At 40.7% G+C, this 19,692-nt stretch overlaps 1 protein-coding gene across 2 annotated transcripts; it reads left to right on the forward strand.

The window, feature by feature from the left end:
- The first annotated feature begins 1,701 nt into the window (after positions 1–1,701).
- Positions 1,702–18,377, forward strand: mideasa (mitotic deacetylase associated SANT domain protein a). Of its 2 annotated transcripts, none has more exons than XM_023279184.3 (13): positions 1,702–2,158; positions 2,589–4,287; positions 5,843–6,061; positions 9,137–9,479; positions 9,590–9,656; positions 9,739–9,881; positions 9,979–10,082; positions 10,309–10,384; positions 10,516–10,604; positions 11,169–11,312; positions 13,635–13,757; positions 13,995–14,161; positions 17,370–18,377. In XM_023279184.3, the coding sequence occupies exons 2-13, from the start codon at positions 2,824–2,826 to the stop codon at positions 17,611–17,613; spliced, it is 3,183 nt and encodes a 1,060-aa protein (XP_023134952.1). In that variant the 5' UTR covers positions 1,702–2,158; positions 2,589–2,823; the 3' UTR covers positions 17,614–18,377. The 2 variants fall into 2 exon arrangements, with proteins under 2 accessions (XP_023134952.1, XP_023134953.1); XM_023279185.3 differs by having other exon boundaries at positions 5,846–6,061.
- Positions 18,378–19,692: the final 1,315 nt, after the last annotated feature.

The following is a 19,692-nucleotide window of genomic DNA, read 5'->3' on the forward strand; positions in this document are numbered from 1 at the left end:
ATGTTTTCCTTAACTTATAATAGATGTTTTACTGCAGGAATGAAAGAGGTGAACACTTCATGGTTTCATTGTATCCAAATTATGAGTTCTTTGAAAAAATGCATTATTGTCAAAGTAAAATCTAAATTCTTTGATTTTGTTTCCTATCTGAGACAAATGACAGAGTTAAAATATGTATATATACACAGCTCTGTAAGATGTTTTTACATGTAAAATGTCTTTAAAAAATAATGTATAAAACATATAATGTTATATAGTAATAACTTAATTATAGTGTTTATGCAATTTACCCCACATGTAGGTATTAGCAATGAAATTCTAGGGCAGAACATTGTATTTAGGTCAGATTTTTAAAAATTCTGCTTGGGTCTAATAAATGTTTTAAAGTATTGGGACAGAAAGTGATATTTTGGCTGAAATAAACCTTTAAAAGTTTTGCTCTATGTTGAGTAGAATAAACTTTTATAACCGTAAGAGGCACACTTTAGCCATTATCCAGTTCAGTAGGTGGTGGGAAAACAAGGGTCCTAGAAGTGGAGTCCTGAAACCTCAGCCTCTTCTGCTGCAGACACATAGGGATCATTCTAATATCCATTCTACTATCCTATATAGCACACTAAAAAAAAGATTTAGCATGTTCCAATACATAACACGTCAATGTAGCATAATGTAGTAATACCTGGCTGTATTACGACATCTACTTGGATTTTGCAGCTAGGATGCTTTTAAGACCATTCTAAACCAAAATCCTCTGTGCACGTCACATATGTGCAATATTATGACAAAGTATTATGTCCCAGTTGTATGCACACTGCATGAAACAGTACGTACTAGTGGGGACAAGTACTAAAAGGAAATGGATAAAGTATGAAAATGGGAACACAGCAATAATATTGAGATCTTTGGGTTAAAGTTAGAGATAAAAATAATGATGAAAAAACTCAACTTAAGAAAACAGAATTGAAAGACATGCACTGTAAAATGCAATACTTTGAAAATAATGTCTGAATTACTTCAGATAACATAAGAAATAATGAATGAATGAATGAATGAATGAAGAATGAAATGAATAAATACAGTATTACTAAATTATACAGGACAGTAACATAAAGTGGCTTGTGGAATAAATGTAAGTGTAAAAGTGCAAGATGCCAGCAGTGCAAAAAAACTGTCGTGCAGATTTTACCATGGTTTGATTTTCTGCGTCAAAAGTTTCCTGAAATTTTATGTTTACATATGCAAATGGTGCATTATCATTACTCAGGCCTATGCACTAATTTGCATCAAAGTCCAGTTAGTTGCAAAATAAACCAATAAATGCGTGTTTTCCATGATTTCTTTCCACTAATCTGAAAGAACACATTATAGATGCATGAAAAAACATTGTTTTCGCCTGCAGTGTCTCACCTTACTGGAATTTAAGGTCTCTTGTAAACGATGCGTTTGCAGGGGCTGCTTGGATTTGACCTCAGCATTTCTAAGCTCCTGGCTGCGGCCCTGATTTTTAACCACCAACAAACTGCGTCGGTGTGCAGAGCTGCGTCTCCGCACTCCGGCACCGCCCGGGCAGCAGAACAAGCGCACACGGACACGGCTCTGGGAGTGGCCAGACAATCGGATTGGATAACAGGATGTGAGTTGAGCTGTTTTGGGGTGAGGCGGTGCGTTCGGGGACGCGCAACTTTCTGCGTGTGTGCGCAGTTTCGCAGCGCTTCACACACTCCGGACGAGCCTAAACTGCGGCTCTGAACGCGCTGCGGCGACGTTGAAATCTGCGGAAATACCCGAGCGGGCCGCTGCACGGCGGAGTTTTCACACAGTCGCCGTCTCATGTGTGGTTTACTCGTCGGTGCGGGGGGAGAAAGTTGTGGACATGTTTTCCTGGAAGTGTACAGTTTTACGGATACACTGTGCAACATTGTGACTGCGGCGTTAATGAGCCGCTCCGCCGCGCCCGGACTTTGGAGCGTCTTTTTCGTGGGATTGTGAACTCGCCTGTGCGCCATATTGTGCGCCGTGAAACTCGAGGGAAAGTTGTCAGAGTTATGACATTTGCTGCGCACGATCCCCTTCACGGAGCTGCATGCAGTCGACTTTGATCGAGACCAAAGTGGCTCCATGGAGCTGGCCATGGAGAGCTGCGCGCACCATTGATAAGGTTAATACACTGTGTTGAAGTAATGCTCACTAATCTGCCGTGTTGCCTAACAGCACTCTGCTCCTCGGGCGCTTCCTTATTGCTGATTGTTAACATAACATCACTGGCTATCGCTCGGGTGATTGCATGAGCCCCTTCGTTTCCTGTATTTCTCGTTATGCCAAATGGCAGCTGCACTGTAAGCGCCTCCTTGCTGCCTGCCGCCTCCAAACTTCAGCTCATAATGTCCTCTCTGCACGCACCTGGACGTAAATATCGAAACCCAAGCTTTCCTCTGCTTGTGCTCACTTGTACAGGCCTATATGTTTCCACTTAACTGACAGGGCCATTTGCTGGTGTAGGCCTCAGTTTCCTCTTTGCTGCAGACGACACTGAAAACTTTGGTGCTTGCCTTTCTGGACAGTGTCTAACATGTTGTTTCTCTCATAAGGTCTCCACAGAGGATGAGAAGAATGGACTGCAAACCTCAGATTTGATTCTTGAAGGAGGGCTGCATGTTCCCCACCCTGCACTTTCCTCTGGGATTTATGTTTCCTCCCATATATCTCTGAACACACAATTAAAGAATTTCTCGACCACAGGCGGTGAAAGTACACTACAGCGGCTCAGAGATCAACAGTGAGAGCTCTGACTCCCAACGTTTCCACAGCGTTTCTGATATTACTATGAGTCTCCCGCCTCAAGTTAATCCTGACAAGAGTGGCAAGCACCGTGCTGCAGCCATGAAAGAGAGTGTGCAGCATTCAGGAGAGGTTTATTATGGTATGGGACCTCCGGCTTTAGAGTCAAGCCACAGTGACTCCGCCAGCAGCTCTGGTGTTTATAACCCAGAAAAAGGGCCCCAAAGCCTACCACACTATCAACAGGCTGCTCCAGTAAAATGGATGCAACAGGACTCCATTCAGGCCCCCAGCTGGTCCCAGGAAGCTCCGGTGCCAGCCTGGGGGCAGAACTTCGGCCCCTACATGAGTGGAGTGAACGTTAGAGGTCAGATGGCGTTCCACAAAGGGGTCCACGAAGGCGTGGCTTTGCCGATGGGAGGGGAGAACCAGCTGCCTGCACCCGTGGAGGTTTACAGAGATGCCACCCAGCCTCCAGCTCAGGGGAGGGCACTAGACTGGGAGCAGCACGCCGCCGCCGCAATGCACCAGGCTCAGCTGCAGGCCTACCAACACGGCCACAAAGGCGTGGAGCTGCAGGGACAGCCGCATGTGCCGTCGCACTCTCTGCAGGGCTCCATGCTGCAGCCCTTCCAGGCGACGTTCAGACCCAGCAAGCAGCAGTTCTCATCCGGGTATTACTCTGTTTTTCCAGGTAACAAGGCGATGCCCAACATGTCGTATGGCGAGCAGCCCAAGACTCAGCAGCAGCTTCTCCACCAGATGCAGCAGCAACAAATGCATCATCATCACCAGCAGCAGCAGCAGCAACAACAGTTGCATCAGCAGCATCAACTTCAGCTGCAGCAGCAGCAGCAGCAGCAGCAGCAACATCTGCAGCACCACCAAATCCAACAGCAGCAAATGCAACAGCTGCAGCAAATGCAGCAACAGTATCACCAGCAACAGCTACAGGAGCGACAGCAACAAATGCAGCAAATGCAGCAGTTGCAGCAACAAAATGTGCCGCAGCAAGAAACCACACAACCACAGGTGCAGCCAAAACAGCAACAGACCCAAAACTTTGGCGCTTTTCAGGCTCCTGAGCCTCGTCCTCCTGACACTGGGGCAAAAAAAGAAGATGCCCAGTCAGCGGAGCCACAGCAGGAACTGGAGGGTCAAACCCTTGATGCGTCAGATGCAACGGATTCATGCCCTGAAAAGGCCGCTTCAGAGGCCGGAGACGCAGCACCCGCCGCCCCTCGACGCTCACGTCGCCTTTCCAGAGACGGACAGTCCCCACTGGGTCCCCCTTCGACAAACATCTGGTCTCAAGCCTCCAAAGAGCTTCCACCTTCCCAGAACGGAGTGGCAGGTGTGCAGACTGCAAGAGGAGCAGACAGCCAAGTGTCTACAGGAGGGGTCATCCAGGTCACCCGCAGGAGGAGGAGGGCGTCCAAGGAGATCAACCTGGAGACTCTTGCCCAGAAGGCGTCGGAAATGGAGTCCCTTCCTGCTAAAATAATCAAGGTTAAAAAAATCACTCTATAATCTACTGCTGTAGCTGGTTTATTATTCACTTACGACACCTGTACTGTTAAACTGAATTAAACTGAGCCTGAAGCTTCGTTTACTCGAGAGGGAATTGCAAAGGTAGCTAATTTGTGCAAGTGAGAGCAAATTCTATCAAAGTTGGCAAGCAGTTTCCACAAAGAGGAAGAACCCTGTTTCTGTGCAGAACTTCCCTAAGGTTTACAAAATCCTTGTCTTGGGTCTGTTTACTCCACTCCTACAGCTGTCGAGTCTCAGCAATTTGCAGCCATTTTTACGAGTGTGCGCAGTCACATTGTACACTCGGCATTCTGGTACAGCCTGAATATCAGCTGTCATTTGAAGAATCCTCCTTTTGGATCTGAACGATTGCTCTTATTTTATGAGAAAGGTGATACTCTTAACCTCGTTACTCAGGATTTATAATGCTTGCGTTCTGAAGTGGCACACCCACTAGAGCCACCTTTATTTTCTCCTTAGCGGCGTTGTTACACAGACGGTAAACACGACTGGTAAACTGCAGTTTGTGTCCTTTGCTTTTGCTATCAGCGCAGGGACACATAGGCTCTTCCCTGGGGGGCTTACGAGGCTGTTGGTGGTAGGTTTATTGTGCGCAGTTTGCACGCTGGATGTACAGTTTGTGCAGCTGCATGTCTGCACACCTCCACATTCCTCAGGCCTTGTCCTAGTCATTCAGCAGAACTAGGGCGGGGCAGAGCTGTCAACCTGCACAGTTTTCCTTCCCAACACAAGCCAAACAGGTTTAATATGGCTATTCACAGCCCCAGAGCTGTTGTGTTTATGGTTAGCAAGCAGCACTTTCATAGGACATTCATAGGCCTTTCATGGGTCAGAGGATGAGCTCTCAATGTCTTAACTCTTGTTCTTAACTTCACCACAAATATAAATCACAAAAATGATTTATAGTTACTGCTGCCACTAGTAGAATTCAGTTGAAAACTGTATCAGCTTCACCAGGAATACCAGGGAGGTGTGGTCACGTTCTAGAAACAGCCTGGAAACGTGGTGATAAAACAGCATGGCTCATTTATTTATTTTTTTTTATGAGAGACTTTTTTTAAACTTTCTGCTCAAAGCAATTGTTCAGTCAACCAAAAATGACAGATATTTGCTGGTTTAAGCATCTTAAATGGGATTTTGTTATGCTTTTCTCTCTTTTATAACACTGTAAATGGAATATCTTTCAGTAATAAGACTTTTAAAGATGTACTGTTACCCATATAATGAGCATGTTTCACCGTTTTTTACTTTTTACAGACAACTTGGATAGATAATGATCATTAAAGTAGCTCATGTATTAAAATGCAATATATATTTTCATACAGGAATGAAATGAATTAATATTGTAGTTTATTTGAAAGCGAATGAGACGTGTAGATGACCATGTGCACTCTCACCGTCTTCCTCTTTTTATATCTCGATCCTGTTTCCATTTTCCTGCTACTTCCTCAACCTCCCTGCTGCATTCTCTTTTCCCACCTCTCCTCATCTCCTTTTTGCTCTCGTGCCCCAGCAGGAAGACGGTCCCTCGGGCAGACAGGCCACCATGGTGCCTCTGGTCATCCCGGTGTCTGTGCCGGTGCACCGGAGCCAGATGGACCCTCAGGGCGGCTGGGCTCAGGGACGCCTCGGCCAGGGCGAGCGGCCTGCAGGACAGTCTGATCGCAAACCCTCCGTCATCGTGGCTCGCCGGCGATCGCTCAGAAACTCCATGACCGACGGTTTTGGCCAGGTTAGTTCTCCTGCTTTCATTTCAGTTGCTTTAAAACTGGCAGTAGCTGCACCGTTGTGAGTACTCGGAGTGACTGGTGGTCTTGTTATTTACTTAACAACTTCTCAAGAAACCCTAAGATTGTCCGTTTGCTCATTCCATACTGAAACGTTTCCAAAAGTCATGTTTGTAGGTGTTTACACGGACTCAGACCGCATTGTGTAATTACCTCAAGACCCCCTTAAAATGCAGTTTGTAGAGCGATAACAATGCATCCCCACTCGGTTACACAAGCAGCCTCAAAGTTTGCATTCTAATGTGTGCAAAAAAGCTTCGCAGAGGTCAAACGTTTTGAGGCTTTTTGTCTGGAAAACATCTGCTGAGAAGCAACAGAGATATGCTGCTGAAATCCAGACCGGTCTGTAGTGAATTACATGATAACATGACTCACAAGTTCCATAATCCACATGACCGGCTGTTATAAACTGGGTTTGTAGGTTCACAGTGAATCCAGATTCAGCCAATGCACTGACCACTTTCTGAAATTTATCATTATTCAGAAGTAAAATAGGAAAAATATGGTGATATTTTTGGGTTTAGTTGATGGATTGCCAACAGACACACTTATTTCTAACACGATCATAAAAAGACATTCAGTGTAAAACTTAATAGTATGACTGTATTTTTCTGCAAACAACACTGCAGTTTAAATGGTTTAGATATGTTATTTAAAACAGATGCCTGCAACATAATTTGATAGCTGAAGTCAACATGTCATTCAAGATTCCAGTGAAGTTGCTTGAATTCTATTGGACCCTTTTGTTGTTACAATCTTTTGTGTAAATCCTGTGTGTGTGTGAAACTCAAACTCTGCCATGAACAGTAAAAGAGCGACTTTATAGAGAGCTAAATACAGAATGCTACAGCTGAAAAAATGTCGACTATAGATGTTATCACAGTCCGGATCTGAGCTAACCATCTGAACCACAATCAGTTTCAGGTTTTTTCATTTGCTCCTGCCATATTTTTACTCACCGTGGGCTCATTTGTCACTTCAATATAAAGTCTCGCACCTCAATGGAAACAGCCCAAACATGACTAGAAGTAGAGAGAACTCAAAATGTAAGATGTGCATTATGACATGGTTATAATGGCATAAATCATAAAAAAAGAAACAGGTGCATTTTCAATTAATTCTGGTAAAAATTGTGGCACTGTATGCAGTCCATATTTCTCCATTTTGCTTTTACAATTAGTTTCTACACATCCTGCAGTCCAGCCCAGTTCAGCTGAGGAGCTTTGTCATGTGACTTTTGGTTGCAGAGGAGTGTACATTTTTTTATTTTTTACATACTCTGGTTACTGCAAATGATTCATTTTTGGTGACATTTTAAATAAATCGTGTAGCATAAATGTATTTTTAATGAAATATCCCAATATTAAGTTAGATTTGGTTAATTTTCAAGTGCCCAGATAGCTCAACAGGTTGAGCAGGCGTCCTATAAACAGGGACTATAGTCCCTGATGCAGTGGCCTGGGTTTGATTCCAGCTCCCAGCCTTTTACTGCAGGTCTTCCCCCTGTTCTTCTCCCTGCTTTCCTGTCTGATTCTCTACTTATTTATCGAATAAAGGCCCAAAAAAATTTTAAAAAGATTTGGTTAATTTTCCAGGCAGAATGGCAGGTCACAGATGAGAGTAGTTCAATGACTGTTGGAAAGTTGAAAATCCAACAATTGTTATTAAGACAGGGGTGACAAATATGCGGCCCGCGGGCCAAAACCGGCCCGCCAGAGGGTCCAATCCCGCCATCGGGATGACTAAGTGTAAAAATTACAGCCAAAACATTAACTGCTGATTGTAAATTTGTAAAACTATAAATTTAAAGGAAATTCTAGACCATGACAAGTTGATTTTGAAGTAAAATACGGTATTGTTCTTTTGTCATTTTGGATCTAATTTTTGTGATATTTTGTCTTGTTTTCATTGTTTTTTGTCTGACTTTTGTGGTTTGTCTCATGTTTTTGTCATTTTGTGTTTTGCTTTATTCGTTGTTTTGTGCATCGTTTTTGTCGTTTTGTGGGTTTTTTTTGTCTTGCTAGTGTTTTGTCTATTTTTTTGTCGTGTTTCTCACTTTTGTCATTTTTTTGTGTTGTTTCTGTCATTTATGTAATTTCTCTCGTTTTTGTCATTTGTCCATTTTTTTGTCTAATTTTTTGTAGGGTTAGGTTTTTTTTGTTTTGTATCGTTTGTCTAATTTTTTGTCATTTTGTTTCTCGCTTTTGTCGTTTTGTGTCTCGTTTTTGTCATTTTGTGTCTCATTTTTGTAATATTTTGTCTTGTTTTTGGTGTTTTGTCTCTCTTTTGTCATTTTGATCATAAAGTAAAATGCTATCATTCAGTTCCAGATGCCTGTGACTAAATATTTTCTGCCTTTGTAGACACTCTGATCTGTAAGTTGTAATGTGTAAATGATCAACTGAGGCATAGTGTTGTTGAAATAGAATTTATTTTTCTTAACAAATTTCAGGTTGTTCAGAATGTTTTGTAAAAGATAATTCCTTAAATGTGAACATTTTTGCACTAAAACAAATAAAAAATTTGGAGTTGTGATTATTTATAGGTTATTATGCTGTGATTTTACTGGTCCGGCCCACTTGAGATCAAATTGGACTGAATGTGGTCCTGGAACTAAAATGAGTTTGACACCCCTGGATTAAGAAATCGTGTAATTGTGCCATTTATTTATTTATTTATTTTTCTAATGACAGCATGCCATTCTAACCTGCTGGCAGGTTTTGGGATAAATGAAAACATAATTGATTATGATTTATGTAGCCATTCAGGAAGTAATTAGGTACATGAATTACCCCCCAACAAAATTTGCCAGACCACTGCAGATGAGGAGAATTTTTGCGAGTTTTTGAGGCTGGTCAACAAGCAAATATATAACTGATATGCACATACAAGCACAGGTTCACTTGTAGTTAAACCAGCAAAAAAACTAAACTTTATCATCATAAATGATCGATATCAATGAAACAAAGTATACTTATGATTTCATTTTCAAATTGCTCCTCTATCCCTCTTTCGCCCAGGATGGCGAAAGCGACACAGGCCTGGATGAGGATGGAAAAGCAAAATTCAAGCGCCGCCCTCGCCCCGAGCCACTCATCATCCCTCCCCCCAAACCCTCCACCTTCATTCCCCCGTCCGTCTACTCCAGCATCACCTCCTACCAGAGCAACCTGCGTTCTCCGGTCCGGCTGCCCGACAACCCCCTCACCCTGCCTCCGTACACGCCTCCGCCCATCCTGTCTCCTGTGCGAGAGGGCTCAGGACTCTACTTCTCCGCCTTCCTGACCAACATCGCCGTGAGCAACCAAATCCTGCCACCGCCGGTGACGCCCAAATCGACGGCACGCAGCCTGTTGCGTTCCAGTAAGTTCCGCCTGTTGCTTTAGGCTTGCTGCAGTTGCAGTCGTTAATTAATCAACTTAATGAGGCTTTGTCAGTCAGCGAACAATTGCTTTTTCATTCGTATTTTTCAGCGAGTTCAGAAATTACGCCTCCTGTCTTGCCTTTGATCACTGATGCCACACCTGTTAGCCTTGAACCGTAAGTTCCACCTCAGCTTAATAAACTTTTGAGCTTTCTTCGCCGTGTTTCTCACATCTCCATAACTCAACACTGTGTCCAGGCGTATCAACATCGGGCTGAAGTACCAGGCAGAAATACCTGATTTGCAGGATCAACCTTCCTCCCAGTTTGACCAGCACAAAGCTGACTTGGTCTGGATTCCTGTGGATGATACCAAGCTCAAGCATGGCGACCAGGAGAGCAGTTAGTATCTCATGTTACACACGATCCGCTGTCTGCTGTTTTATTTATTTTAAACAAGCTTTTTTGTCACCACCACCGCCTTGCTTTCTCTTTCTAGTGGAGGATTTGATGAGCATGGCTTGTTCCAGTGTTTTCAGAGGAGGAGGAACCAATCAGGAGCTGGCTTTGCACTGTTTACATGAATGCGGAGGCGATTTCCTTGTGAGTAAACTGACTGATAGTAACTCAAATGAGCAGCTCAGTTTGCAGAAAGTCTTTTAAAATTAATTCAGGTTCTTGAAACAGCAGCAAAGATTGGTCAAAATGTCAAAATGCATTAATAACATTAATTTTTCAGATTTTTGCATTATTTTCAGTGTGATTTTGTAGTTCTTGCTGTTGTACGTGTTGGAACAACAGGTCTGCTCACTATGATGTTGATTTTCAGGAAACACTGGAACGTTTGATGCTTCAAGACCCAATTTACCCCAAAGGTCATCACCTGGCAGGTTATCACTACTCAGGTGAACAAGCTTTTTCATATTAGTCATTTGTGTTTCCTTCTCTTCATTTTTCTTTAATTTTCCATGCAAATTGTCTGTCTCTCTCATTCACAAGTGTTTGTTTAACTTCTCTGCATCTGTTTCCCTCTCAGGCTCTGACAGCTGGACTCCAGAGGAGAAGCGCTACTTCAATAAGGGAATCTCAGCCTACAGGAAGGACTTCTTCCTGGTGCAGAAACTGGTATGCTCATTAGTTTTACCCTGCAGCAGGAACAATTACAGGTCAATGTAAATAAATCCAAAAATACATTTGAGTGTGCATCAATAAGTTCTTCCCACTTTAAACAATCAGCCATTGCTATTTGATGCCAGATTCAGAAGTTGTAGATAGATAGATTGATAGGTCCTTTAATAATCCTTTGCAGGAAATTACAGTGTCCCAGCAGTTTCATAACAGTCCTAACACCAAACACTTCCACAGATATTAAGTTAAGTTGTGGAAAACATGTTTTTATTCTCTCAACTCAAACAGAAGCCCACACTTTAAAATGTAAAACTTTAAAGTGCAAAAGAAAGAGAAATTAGACTCAGTTTTTCACATCGTGACTGTGACAAGAAGGAACCAAATTCATAGGAAATGTATTTTATAGTGAAGAGAAATGGTCACTCATTCCCTTATTCACATATTTCATCATTATCAGCTACAAAATCTGCACCTTCTAAGTGTCTCAGCGGAGTTTACATGAAACTGTTGAATCATTCCTGACACAACCTCGCATGTTCGTGTTTCTTGTATCATTCAAAGGTGCGGACTAAGACTGTGGCTCAGTGTGTAGAGTACTACTACACCTACAAGAAACAGGTGAAGGTCGGACGCAGCGGCATCTTAAGCTTCGGACCTCCGGATTCACCCGCGGAGAAGCACACGGAGGCGGTGGTGGACGTTAAGGTAGAGAGAGGTTCACGTGGCTCTAATGTAGGGCTGCAGCTATCAGTTATTTTAGTAATCGAGTATTCTATCGATTATTCTGGCGATTAATCGAGTAATCAGATTCCGCGCTTGGCATGCGCAGCGGAAGTGAGCGCGCTGTACAGCACATATAACCGTCCTGGTGAAACATGGGCAGACATCTGTGGCGTATTGTACATATGTAGTATAGTACAGGTGTATAGTACATATATAGTATAATACAGGGGTAATCAACAAAAACTAAAGCCATGGGAACGTCACTTGCATTTAGTCTGTGATGGAGAAGTCGCAAAAATATGTTTTTATGGTTGTTCTGTTTAAACTGGTACTGCAGCTGATAGAACACAAATAAGCAAACTGATCAGTTTATCAGTATTTATTAGAGAATATTCAATCTGTAACTTTAGTTTCACTTTGATTTGGCCACACATTAAAGTGATTTCCTTCATTATGAGACAGTGTCAGACTGACATGTACTTCAGTACAATATCATGTTTGAATATATGAAGTTTGATAGTTTTATTGTGCAGCTGTCTGTTAGAAGTAATCGGCTGCATTGATCAGTTAAATAAATATATTACGCACATTTATCAGTTTTCTACCAGCATTCCTGTCTTACATAATTTCCAGTCGCAGCTTTTTACTCTCATAATTTTTTATGTTCCTCATTGTTCTCCATTAAAACAACCTGTTGACTGAAGCAGCTGAACACCATCGGTTCATTTCATGCAGAAAACGAATCAAATTAAGCGTTAAACGCTGCTGTTAGTTTGGACAAGTTTGAAAGTCAGAATTAACAAAGTTGAAAACCACCTCCATACTCGTTAACTCTGGCTGAGATTTTAGATTTTGTTGAGCTGACTCATGAAGAAAGTCTATGTTAAACTCTGATCTGCTAAACCAATGCTGTGAACATTAGAAAAGCTGCGCCGGTTAAAATGGAAGAGTCTCGTCAAATTTAAAATCCCCTTATAATTTACTTATTATAGGTCCGGGTCTGTATAGGATGAAGTCTGGGTCCGGACTTCTACCACAGTCTACCAGTTAGTGACCTGGGGTCTAGTATGGAGTGGATTAAATGAAGCCTCGATTCAGAGAATTTTGCCTCGAGGAATTTTAGTAATCAAATTACTCGAATAACTTTAGGAATCATTTCAACCCTACTAAAAGGTGTCATACTGGTGTGTAGTTAAATATTACAATTATTCTGTTAATGTTATTTAAAAGAAGCATCTTCATAGAGTTTTGTTCCAATTGAAGGGTGGATATGGGGGAGGTAGTCCCAGAGTCTAGGTCCTGTTGATGGCAGAGCAGAGTTAGCAGATGGCTGATTGAATCTTTGGTAGAGACTTCCTTGAATTCTGAAGAAAAAGGATGAGGCAGAAAGGAGTAGGAGGAGGAGGGTTGCTCATCAGTAGGTCTGAAAAGGAATTTAAGCCATTTGAACCCGAGTTGTTTTTGCTCCCGTCATATTTTTAGCCACTGTGGGCTCATTTTTCCATTCAGCATAAAGTTATAGCTAGAATCTCAAGCAAGCATAAGTTATGGCAACTGGACTAACCTCGTGTGAGTCGAAAACGTTTCACCTCTCATCCAAGAGGCTTCTTCAGTTCAACTGAAGAAGCCTCTTGGATGAGAGGTGAAACGTTTTCGACTCACACGAGGTTAGTCCAGTTGCCATAACTTATGCTTGCTTGAGACTTATCATGACCTGGATGACTGAGAACATCCACAGATTTATAGCTAGAAGTTAACACAACTCAAAAATGTCTTTTGTGCAATTTTGCAAAGTTATAATGCCAGAAATCATTAAAAAAAAGAAAAAAAATTGAATATCTTTGACTCTTAATTTTACAAAAATGTAAATAATCTGAATCAATATGTGATTTCCCAAGTTCCCTCAGTTGTCTTATAGCCTGGAAAATGACAATTCTACATCTTTTTCCATACTTGTCTCCTCTCTGCACCGTGTAAACACTTCCTGCAGTTCAGCTAAAAGTTCCTGAGTTTTTGTCTGGTGCTGAGTCACTAGTGGCTTTTCAGTTATGCAGAGTTGCGCAGATTTTCTTGTTTTTTATAGAATCTATCTAGTGCAATGGATACATTTTTGTCAAGTTTTAAATGAGACATGCAGAATAAAATGATTGTGAATAAAAATCAGAATTAGATTTTCCTGAGGAGACTAGAGAGGCAGAACGTGAGGGAACAGATCTTCTCTTTGAACTTAGACCTTTAAGATATGAGAAGATTTTAATATGTTCAACATTCTGTCTAATTCAACTGGTGTGACTCATCACACAGAGTTCACAGCACTCAAAATTGACTCAAGGAGAGGCGGATGGAGATGAGAAAAGGGAGTCTTCTTATGACCATGATAGCAGCCACCAGGCGAGGGTTGCTCAGTCACTACAGGCTCATGACTATGTAAGTATCTACACTATGTTACGCTGTTCATGAACTACTGGCACACTTTGCTGAACTGTTAAACACACTTCTGACCCCGTTCTCCCATTATCGCAGCCATGTATGAACATGCCCAATGAAATTGTGATGCGGTTATTTTAACTTAAGATGATACGGATTTGTAACAATAAGACTGATTGAGCCTTATTGTGGCTGATAGAGCAAAACAGTCAATATCCACATATTTTGTTGCTCCAGGCAGGAACAGTGGTGGTGATCAAAGAGCCGGACGCCGTCAGTAAGGAGACTCATCACCCGTCGGCACCTCACAGGCCTCGAGCCGAGGCTGCAGCAAAGAAGAGCCGAGTGCCAACAAAGCCTCCGCAGGATCCCGATGCAATATTTCCCTGCAAGAAGTGTGGCAGGTAAAAAGATTTACACTTGTTTGTGCCATGTTTTGGGTGTTACTGGAGAGTAATGTCTGTGTTAGTTGGAGCTGCAGTGACTCATGAGTGTGTTTGTTGTAGCTACAGACGTTCACATGGTTCACCTGTCTGCGTTCAGCCTAATGTGGGTCAGAAATATGTTTGTAGAAGTTTTCAATAAAAGATAAAGTAAGGCAAAATTAAATTTGTAATTATACAAAAGAAATACAGATAAAATATATATAGCCACAAAATTAGATAGAGAAAAGGAAAATGGAAACATTGATTTAAGAACTACTAGAATAAAGCAAAGAAAAACAGAAATATCATTTTATAATAATGAAAACTATGTATATTTGACTATTGAGATTTTTATGTATAATTCTATAATACTACAAAAAGAGAAAGTGGACTTTTTTTTGGTTTCATTTCTGAACCATGTCTCATTACAAAAACTTCTTTAATTCATTCAGTCATTGTTTACGTAATATTTAAGCTGCTTAGTAGCTGTGAGTGGCTGCTGTGTGGATTCTTCTTTAACCAGAGTTTGAGTAATATGTTAAGCTAATGTTACTATATGACAAGTTTTTCTATGATGTATGATAGCTGTTAGTGTTATCCTATATCAGTACTGGTGTGTATTTCAGATGAAACTTGATAACTATTGCAATACAGAAAAGGTTTTTTTTGGCCATTTTTGACAGGTTAAGTTGAGAAGCAGACAGGAAAGTTGGGGAGAAGAATTGGGGGGGAGACCTGCAGCAAAGGGCTATGAGCTGGAATCGAACCCAGTCCGCTGCATCGGGGAATCTAGCCCCTGTTTATGGGTCACCCACTCAACCAGTTGAGCTATCTGGGTGCCCACAATACAGAAAAAATCAGGTTGGAGTTTGTTGTATTCAAGCCTTTATAAGGCATGTTTACACAGAGCAGGTTGATCCCATCAGCATCAGGTGAATGTCGCTATATTTTGTGGTATAGCTGAGCTTTAAATCTGGTGTCTGTATGGACTTTCAAGGGTTTTTACATCAACCAGTAATGCTTGATTTGTCATCAGGGAGGTGCGGTAGGCTACAGAAACTCATGGATATTGCAAAAAAAAAAACAACTAAGGAATCATTACAAGTCTCTAAAAACCAGACGTTCAGCGGCAGGATTACAGTCTACAAAGAAAATTATCAACGATGATGACACATGCAATAAATGTGTGTGCATTTACTCTCGCTGCCAGGAGGGGGAGACAGAAGTTTCACACTGCAGGTTTAATGCTACTAGTTCTGCCATTGTCTCTATGTTTCCGAGCATAATACAACATCATCACATGCATTTGCTGCTAATGAAGTTGCCTGGCAAAAGAAGCAAACTAGGCTCTTCCTACATGCAGCCCAAGGCCCACTGAGGACCCCATAGAAGCCCCAAAAATGACAGCTGCTCATGAAAACCTCTATACTGCACTTGTTTGTGTCCCCATCATCACAGCTGCCAAACTTAAAGCAGATTGGATGAACGGTTGTCAAGAAAATGGAAGAACATACAGACACACAGACATGTTACTTTGTTTGTAGTTACATAGTTAGATGATATGTAAGCATTTAGAGCAAGTGGCTTTTTTTTTTTTTTTTTTTTTTAAAAAAAAGAGTTTTTCATTCTGAGAGCACAGACCGATGTTTATTTTTTACCTGCCAAATGTCTTCATTAATACACATTTATGGCCGCAATTCAACTTTAATTCTTAAATATCAATGTTAATATCTCAAAAATTCAAGTAAAGTGAGGATTACATGAGTTTTTCACATAATCTGTTCAATATACAGTTGTCCCTCATCTATTGTGGGGGTTACGTTCCAGACTGATAGACAAAAATCCGCGAAGTAGCGACCATATTTATTTTGTTATTTATATATATTTTAAGGCTTTATAAACCCTCCCCACACACAGCACAACACTGCAGAGCAACACTATCAATTACGTATTCTTTTAATATGTTTTAACGATTATTTTTAATATTTTTTAAATTTTTTTTTCATTTTTTTTAGGCTAGAAAATGCTTATTTTACTGCAAGAATAGCTAAAATGTAGCGATCACAGAGCCGGTCGCTATGACTGAACTGTTGTGCTGCAATGCACCATGGGAGTTCAGGATGTTGGGGTTTAAATGCCATTATTGTGGTTTGTGTTAGTTTTAGTGTTATTAGTGTTTGTGTTTTATTGCGTTTTTGTGGTTTAGTCAGCCTAGTTACTTTGGTTAAGTGTTATGTTGCCAGGACCGTGAATGTGAAGGGTAGTGTGTTTGTTGACTTCCTGCCACATTTTCAGTGTTGTTTGTCTCTGTGTCTGTCAAAATAAAAGCATCTGCTAGTTGCAGAGTCCAGAAAAAGTAGATGTCTTTCATCCAGCATTGTTCCTCAACACAGCTCGTCACAATAATAAATATATAAAAATACCTATATACCACAAAGTCCCGTGATTTTGCTACAAATCCATGATACCAAATGCAATTTCAAAATCTGTGACACAGTGAGATCGCAAAAAGTGAACCACGATATGGCGAGGGACCACTGTACAAGGTATTGTTGAGCAAGTGGGGCACCTAATATATGCTGGGATGGCTTCAACCTCTTAGAAACATAAACAGATTGATGTTTCACAGACAAGTCAGTAGCTGCATATCTATTGCGCGCTGATATGAAAAATTTTTTCCTTACAAGTTAGTTTTTTCCGTCATCACGTAGTTTGTCCAGCAGAACAACTCTATTGTTTCCAAACTCTCAGCACTGACTGCAGCACCTGTAGCAGAGCAGGAAGTGGTGCGGAGTCAAGGGGTGTCTTTACAGTAATTTGCTCACCAGTTTGTAAAATGCTTTGCTGGTAAGTTAATAAACAATGATGCCACAATTTTACCTATTTTCAATATGGCTTTACTATACAAAACAATAGAATGCATAATGAATATTAGCTGATATATTGGTATTGGAGTTTTTTACTCCATGACACTCAGTATTCGCGTTGCCCCCAGTAGTCCAGTATTGGCCAAGATGTTATAAATAGGCCATGAAAATTCTTAACGAGTATATGGGATAAATTACTTCTATAATTTCTTGTGTAGAGTTTAGTAGACTTTGACATTTCCTACTGTTTACATGCCGCCGTGCTTCATTCCAAACACTTGCTACTAGTCTTAATGCTGCAAAACTTTCTTCTCTTCCAGAGTGTTTTATAAAGTGAAGAGTCGAAGTGCCCACATGAAGAGTCACGCTGAGCAGGAGAAGAAGGCTGCAGCGCTGCGACAGAAAGAGGAGGAAGAGAGGGCAGCGGCGGCGGCTCGAGCCAGGAAGGCAGCAGCAGCAGCTCATCAGGGTGGAAGTGGAAACGGATTGATGGGACAGGCGGACGTCAGCGGCCAGGAAGACTCGTCTGAAGGGGAGGATGACGACGATGAAGACTGGCACTGAGAGACGACAAAACAAGGAGGGAAATGAACGAGAAGAGGAAGTGAGGGGTAAATAGAGGTGGCGAACAAATCAGGGAGGGAGGGAGTTTTTTATAAAACAATGTGCTGCACCACGACAAGCACAAGAGATACGCTTTTCACATCCTCCTGTTGATCCTCACACTCCTTTAATGATCTAAACTCTTACTCCTTGACCGTTACTCAGCTTTACACCATCCGCTGGGCAGTCACACTCCACATTTTCGTATTTGTATCTTTTAAATATTCAGAGTAAGTTTATTTTTTGTAAAAGCACTTATACTATACTGCTTCTGCTTTTGCCAATATTGCCTTTTTATATCCTTTATTTAATTGAATATATATCAAAATATGCATTTCTATCATGCAGACTTTATGGTTATTTGATATCTCACAAAATAATCAGAATGTCTCTCCAGCAATAAAACAAGATCAAAACAATCTTCACTTTATAGTAGCGACCGTTTTAACTAAAGCTAGAGGCGCTTGTATTTAAAATCTGTTTCTTAGAAAAATACTGTGCTGTATTTTGCAGATTTTCCATCAGATTTTTAGGTTGGTTGTACACTTATTTTTTACAACGAAGGGACCTTTTGAAATGAATGTGTACAAAAAAAAGTATATATGAGATTGCTATATATTTATGATACTGCATTTTGCAATGATTTTGGTAATATAAAGAAAATCTTCATGTTGGCTGCAATGTGACTGGTGAGTTGAAAAAAAATTATTAAAAAGTTTACTGTTCTGAGGAGTTTTTGTGTTTGATTGCAAGACGTTGTTGAACCAGCAGATGGCAGCACAGGCTCAGGAAATGTTCTTCTTGTCGGCACAGATTAAGATGAACTTTGCTGAAATTCTTTGTGAACTATGTCAAAATCTATACATCACTTTATCTCCTTGAAGCATTAATTATTTTTGCATCCTTATACCAGTTTCTATTTTTAATGAGCAGGAGAGATTTAGCTCCGGCGGTCTGACGTCTGCTGCCTGATGGGCTCCACAGACTTATTGTCTCAGATAAAAAAAAGCTGGAAAACCAACTCGTCTGCAGACACCAGGGTGTGGTGAAATTTTGCAGATCAGCGGTGACATAATTCAGCCATTTAACAGCGTGCTTAGCAGAGGAAAATGCAGCCAGTTGCCCTCAGGGGATGAGATGCAGGAATATTCCCCTGAGATTATGGAGGAGAAAGCGGCCGTGTTTCTCTCTCACACTCCTCACTCACTGATTCTCTCGTTTACTGTACTGCTGCTGCACAATTTTACCTGGAGAAGCTACATTATACAATTAATGCACCTTTCTTGGGTCATAATAAGAGCAGTCTTGCTTTGTCAGCCCACTTTGTACTGCTTAATGCGATAAAAGTGGGATGAAAATCCCTGGGTTTAAAGATAATGAATTGAAGGAACAGCTCAACTTAAATTACGTTCTAAATATACACGGGAGTGTTATTTGTCATACTTTATTTACACTGTAGAAAAATAGCTGCTGTTCTGCCAAGAAATACTGTAAAATAACCATCTCATGAAAATACAGTAATTTTCCATAATTAAAACTTATTTTCTATGGTTGATTTTACAATAGAAGATGTGTATTTTTATGTTTAATGAAGGATATTTACATGTGTGAAAACAGGCAAACATTTAATATAATAACAAAAACAATAGCAAAAATAATACAAAAAAATCCATATAAGATGATTTTGATAGAATATAGATTTTATCAACTGATTAAAACACACGAATTCAACATTTTTGTCTCTCATTTACCAAACATCAAAATTACACAACCGATATTTCACTTTTTATTAACTTTCAATAATTGTATCTAATTTTACAAATATATTTAATGTTATAAACTCATATTTAACAGTTTCATCCTTTAGATAAAAAAAGAAATACTTGTAAAATGATGTCTTCATGTATCTAAAGAGCTATTCATATTACACATGCAGTATAATTAGTGCCAGTATTTTGGGGGGAATTTTACTAATTTTACTAATGTATTTTTCTGTGTAATAGCTTTTAATAATCTCAAAGTGAAAGACAAGATGTGGTT

This window comes from Amphiprion ocellaris, chromosome 12 (assembly GCF_022539595.1).
Source record: "Amphiprion ocellaris isolate individual 3 ecotype Okinawa chromosome 12, ASM2253959v1, whole genome shotgun sequence".
Classification (NCBI taxonomy): Eukaryota; Metazoa; Chordata; class Actinopteri; family Pomacentridae; genus Amphiprion; species Amphiprion ocellaris.

Excerpts from the sequence above, each read along its gene's own strand:
- mideasa (XM_023279184.3), top strand. The coding sequence starts at position 2,824 with ATGAGTCTCCCGCCTCAAGTTAATCCTGACAAGAGTGGCAAGCACCGT. Across the intron at positions 6,062-9,136 it reads TGACCGACGGTTTTGGCCAG|GATGGCGAAAGCGACACAGG; the intron begins GTTAGTTCTCCT and ends TCTTTCGCCCAG. Across the intron at positions 11,313-13,634 it reads AGGCGGTGGTGGACGTTAAG|AGTTCACAGCACTCAAAATT; the intron begins GTAGAGAGAGGT and ends CTCATCACACAG.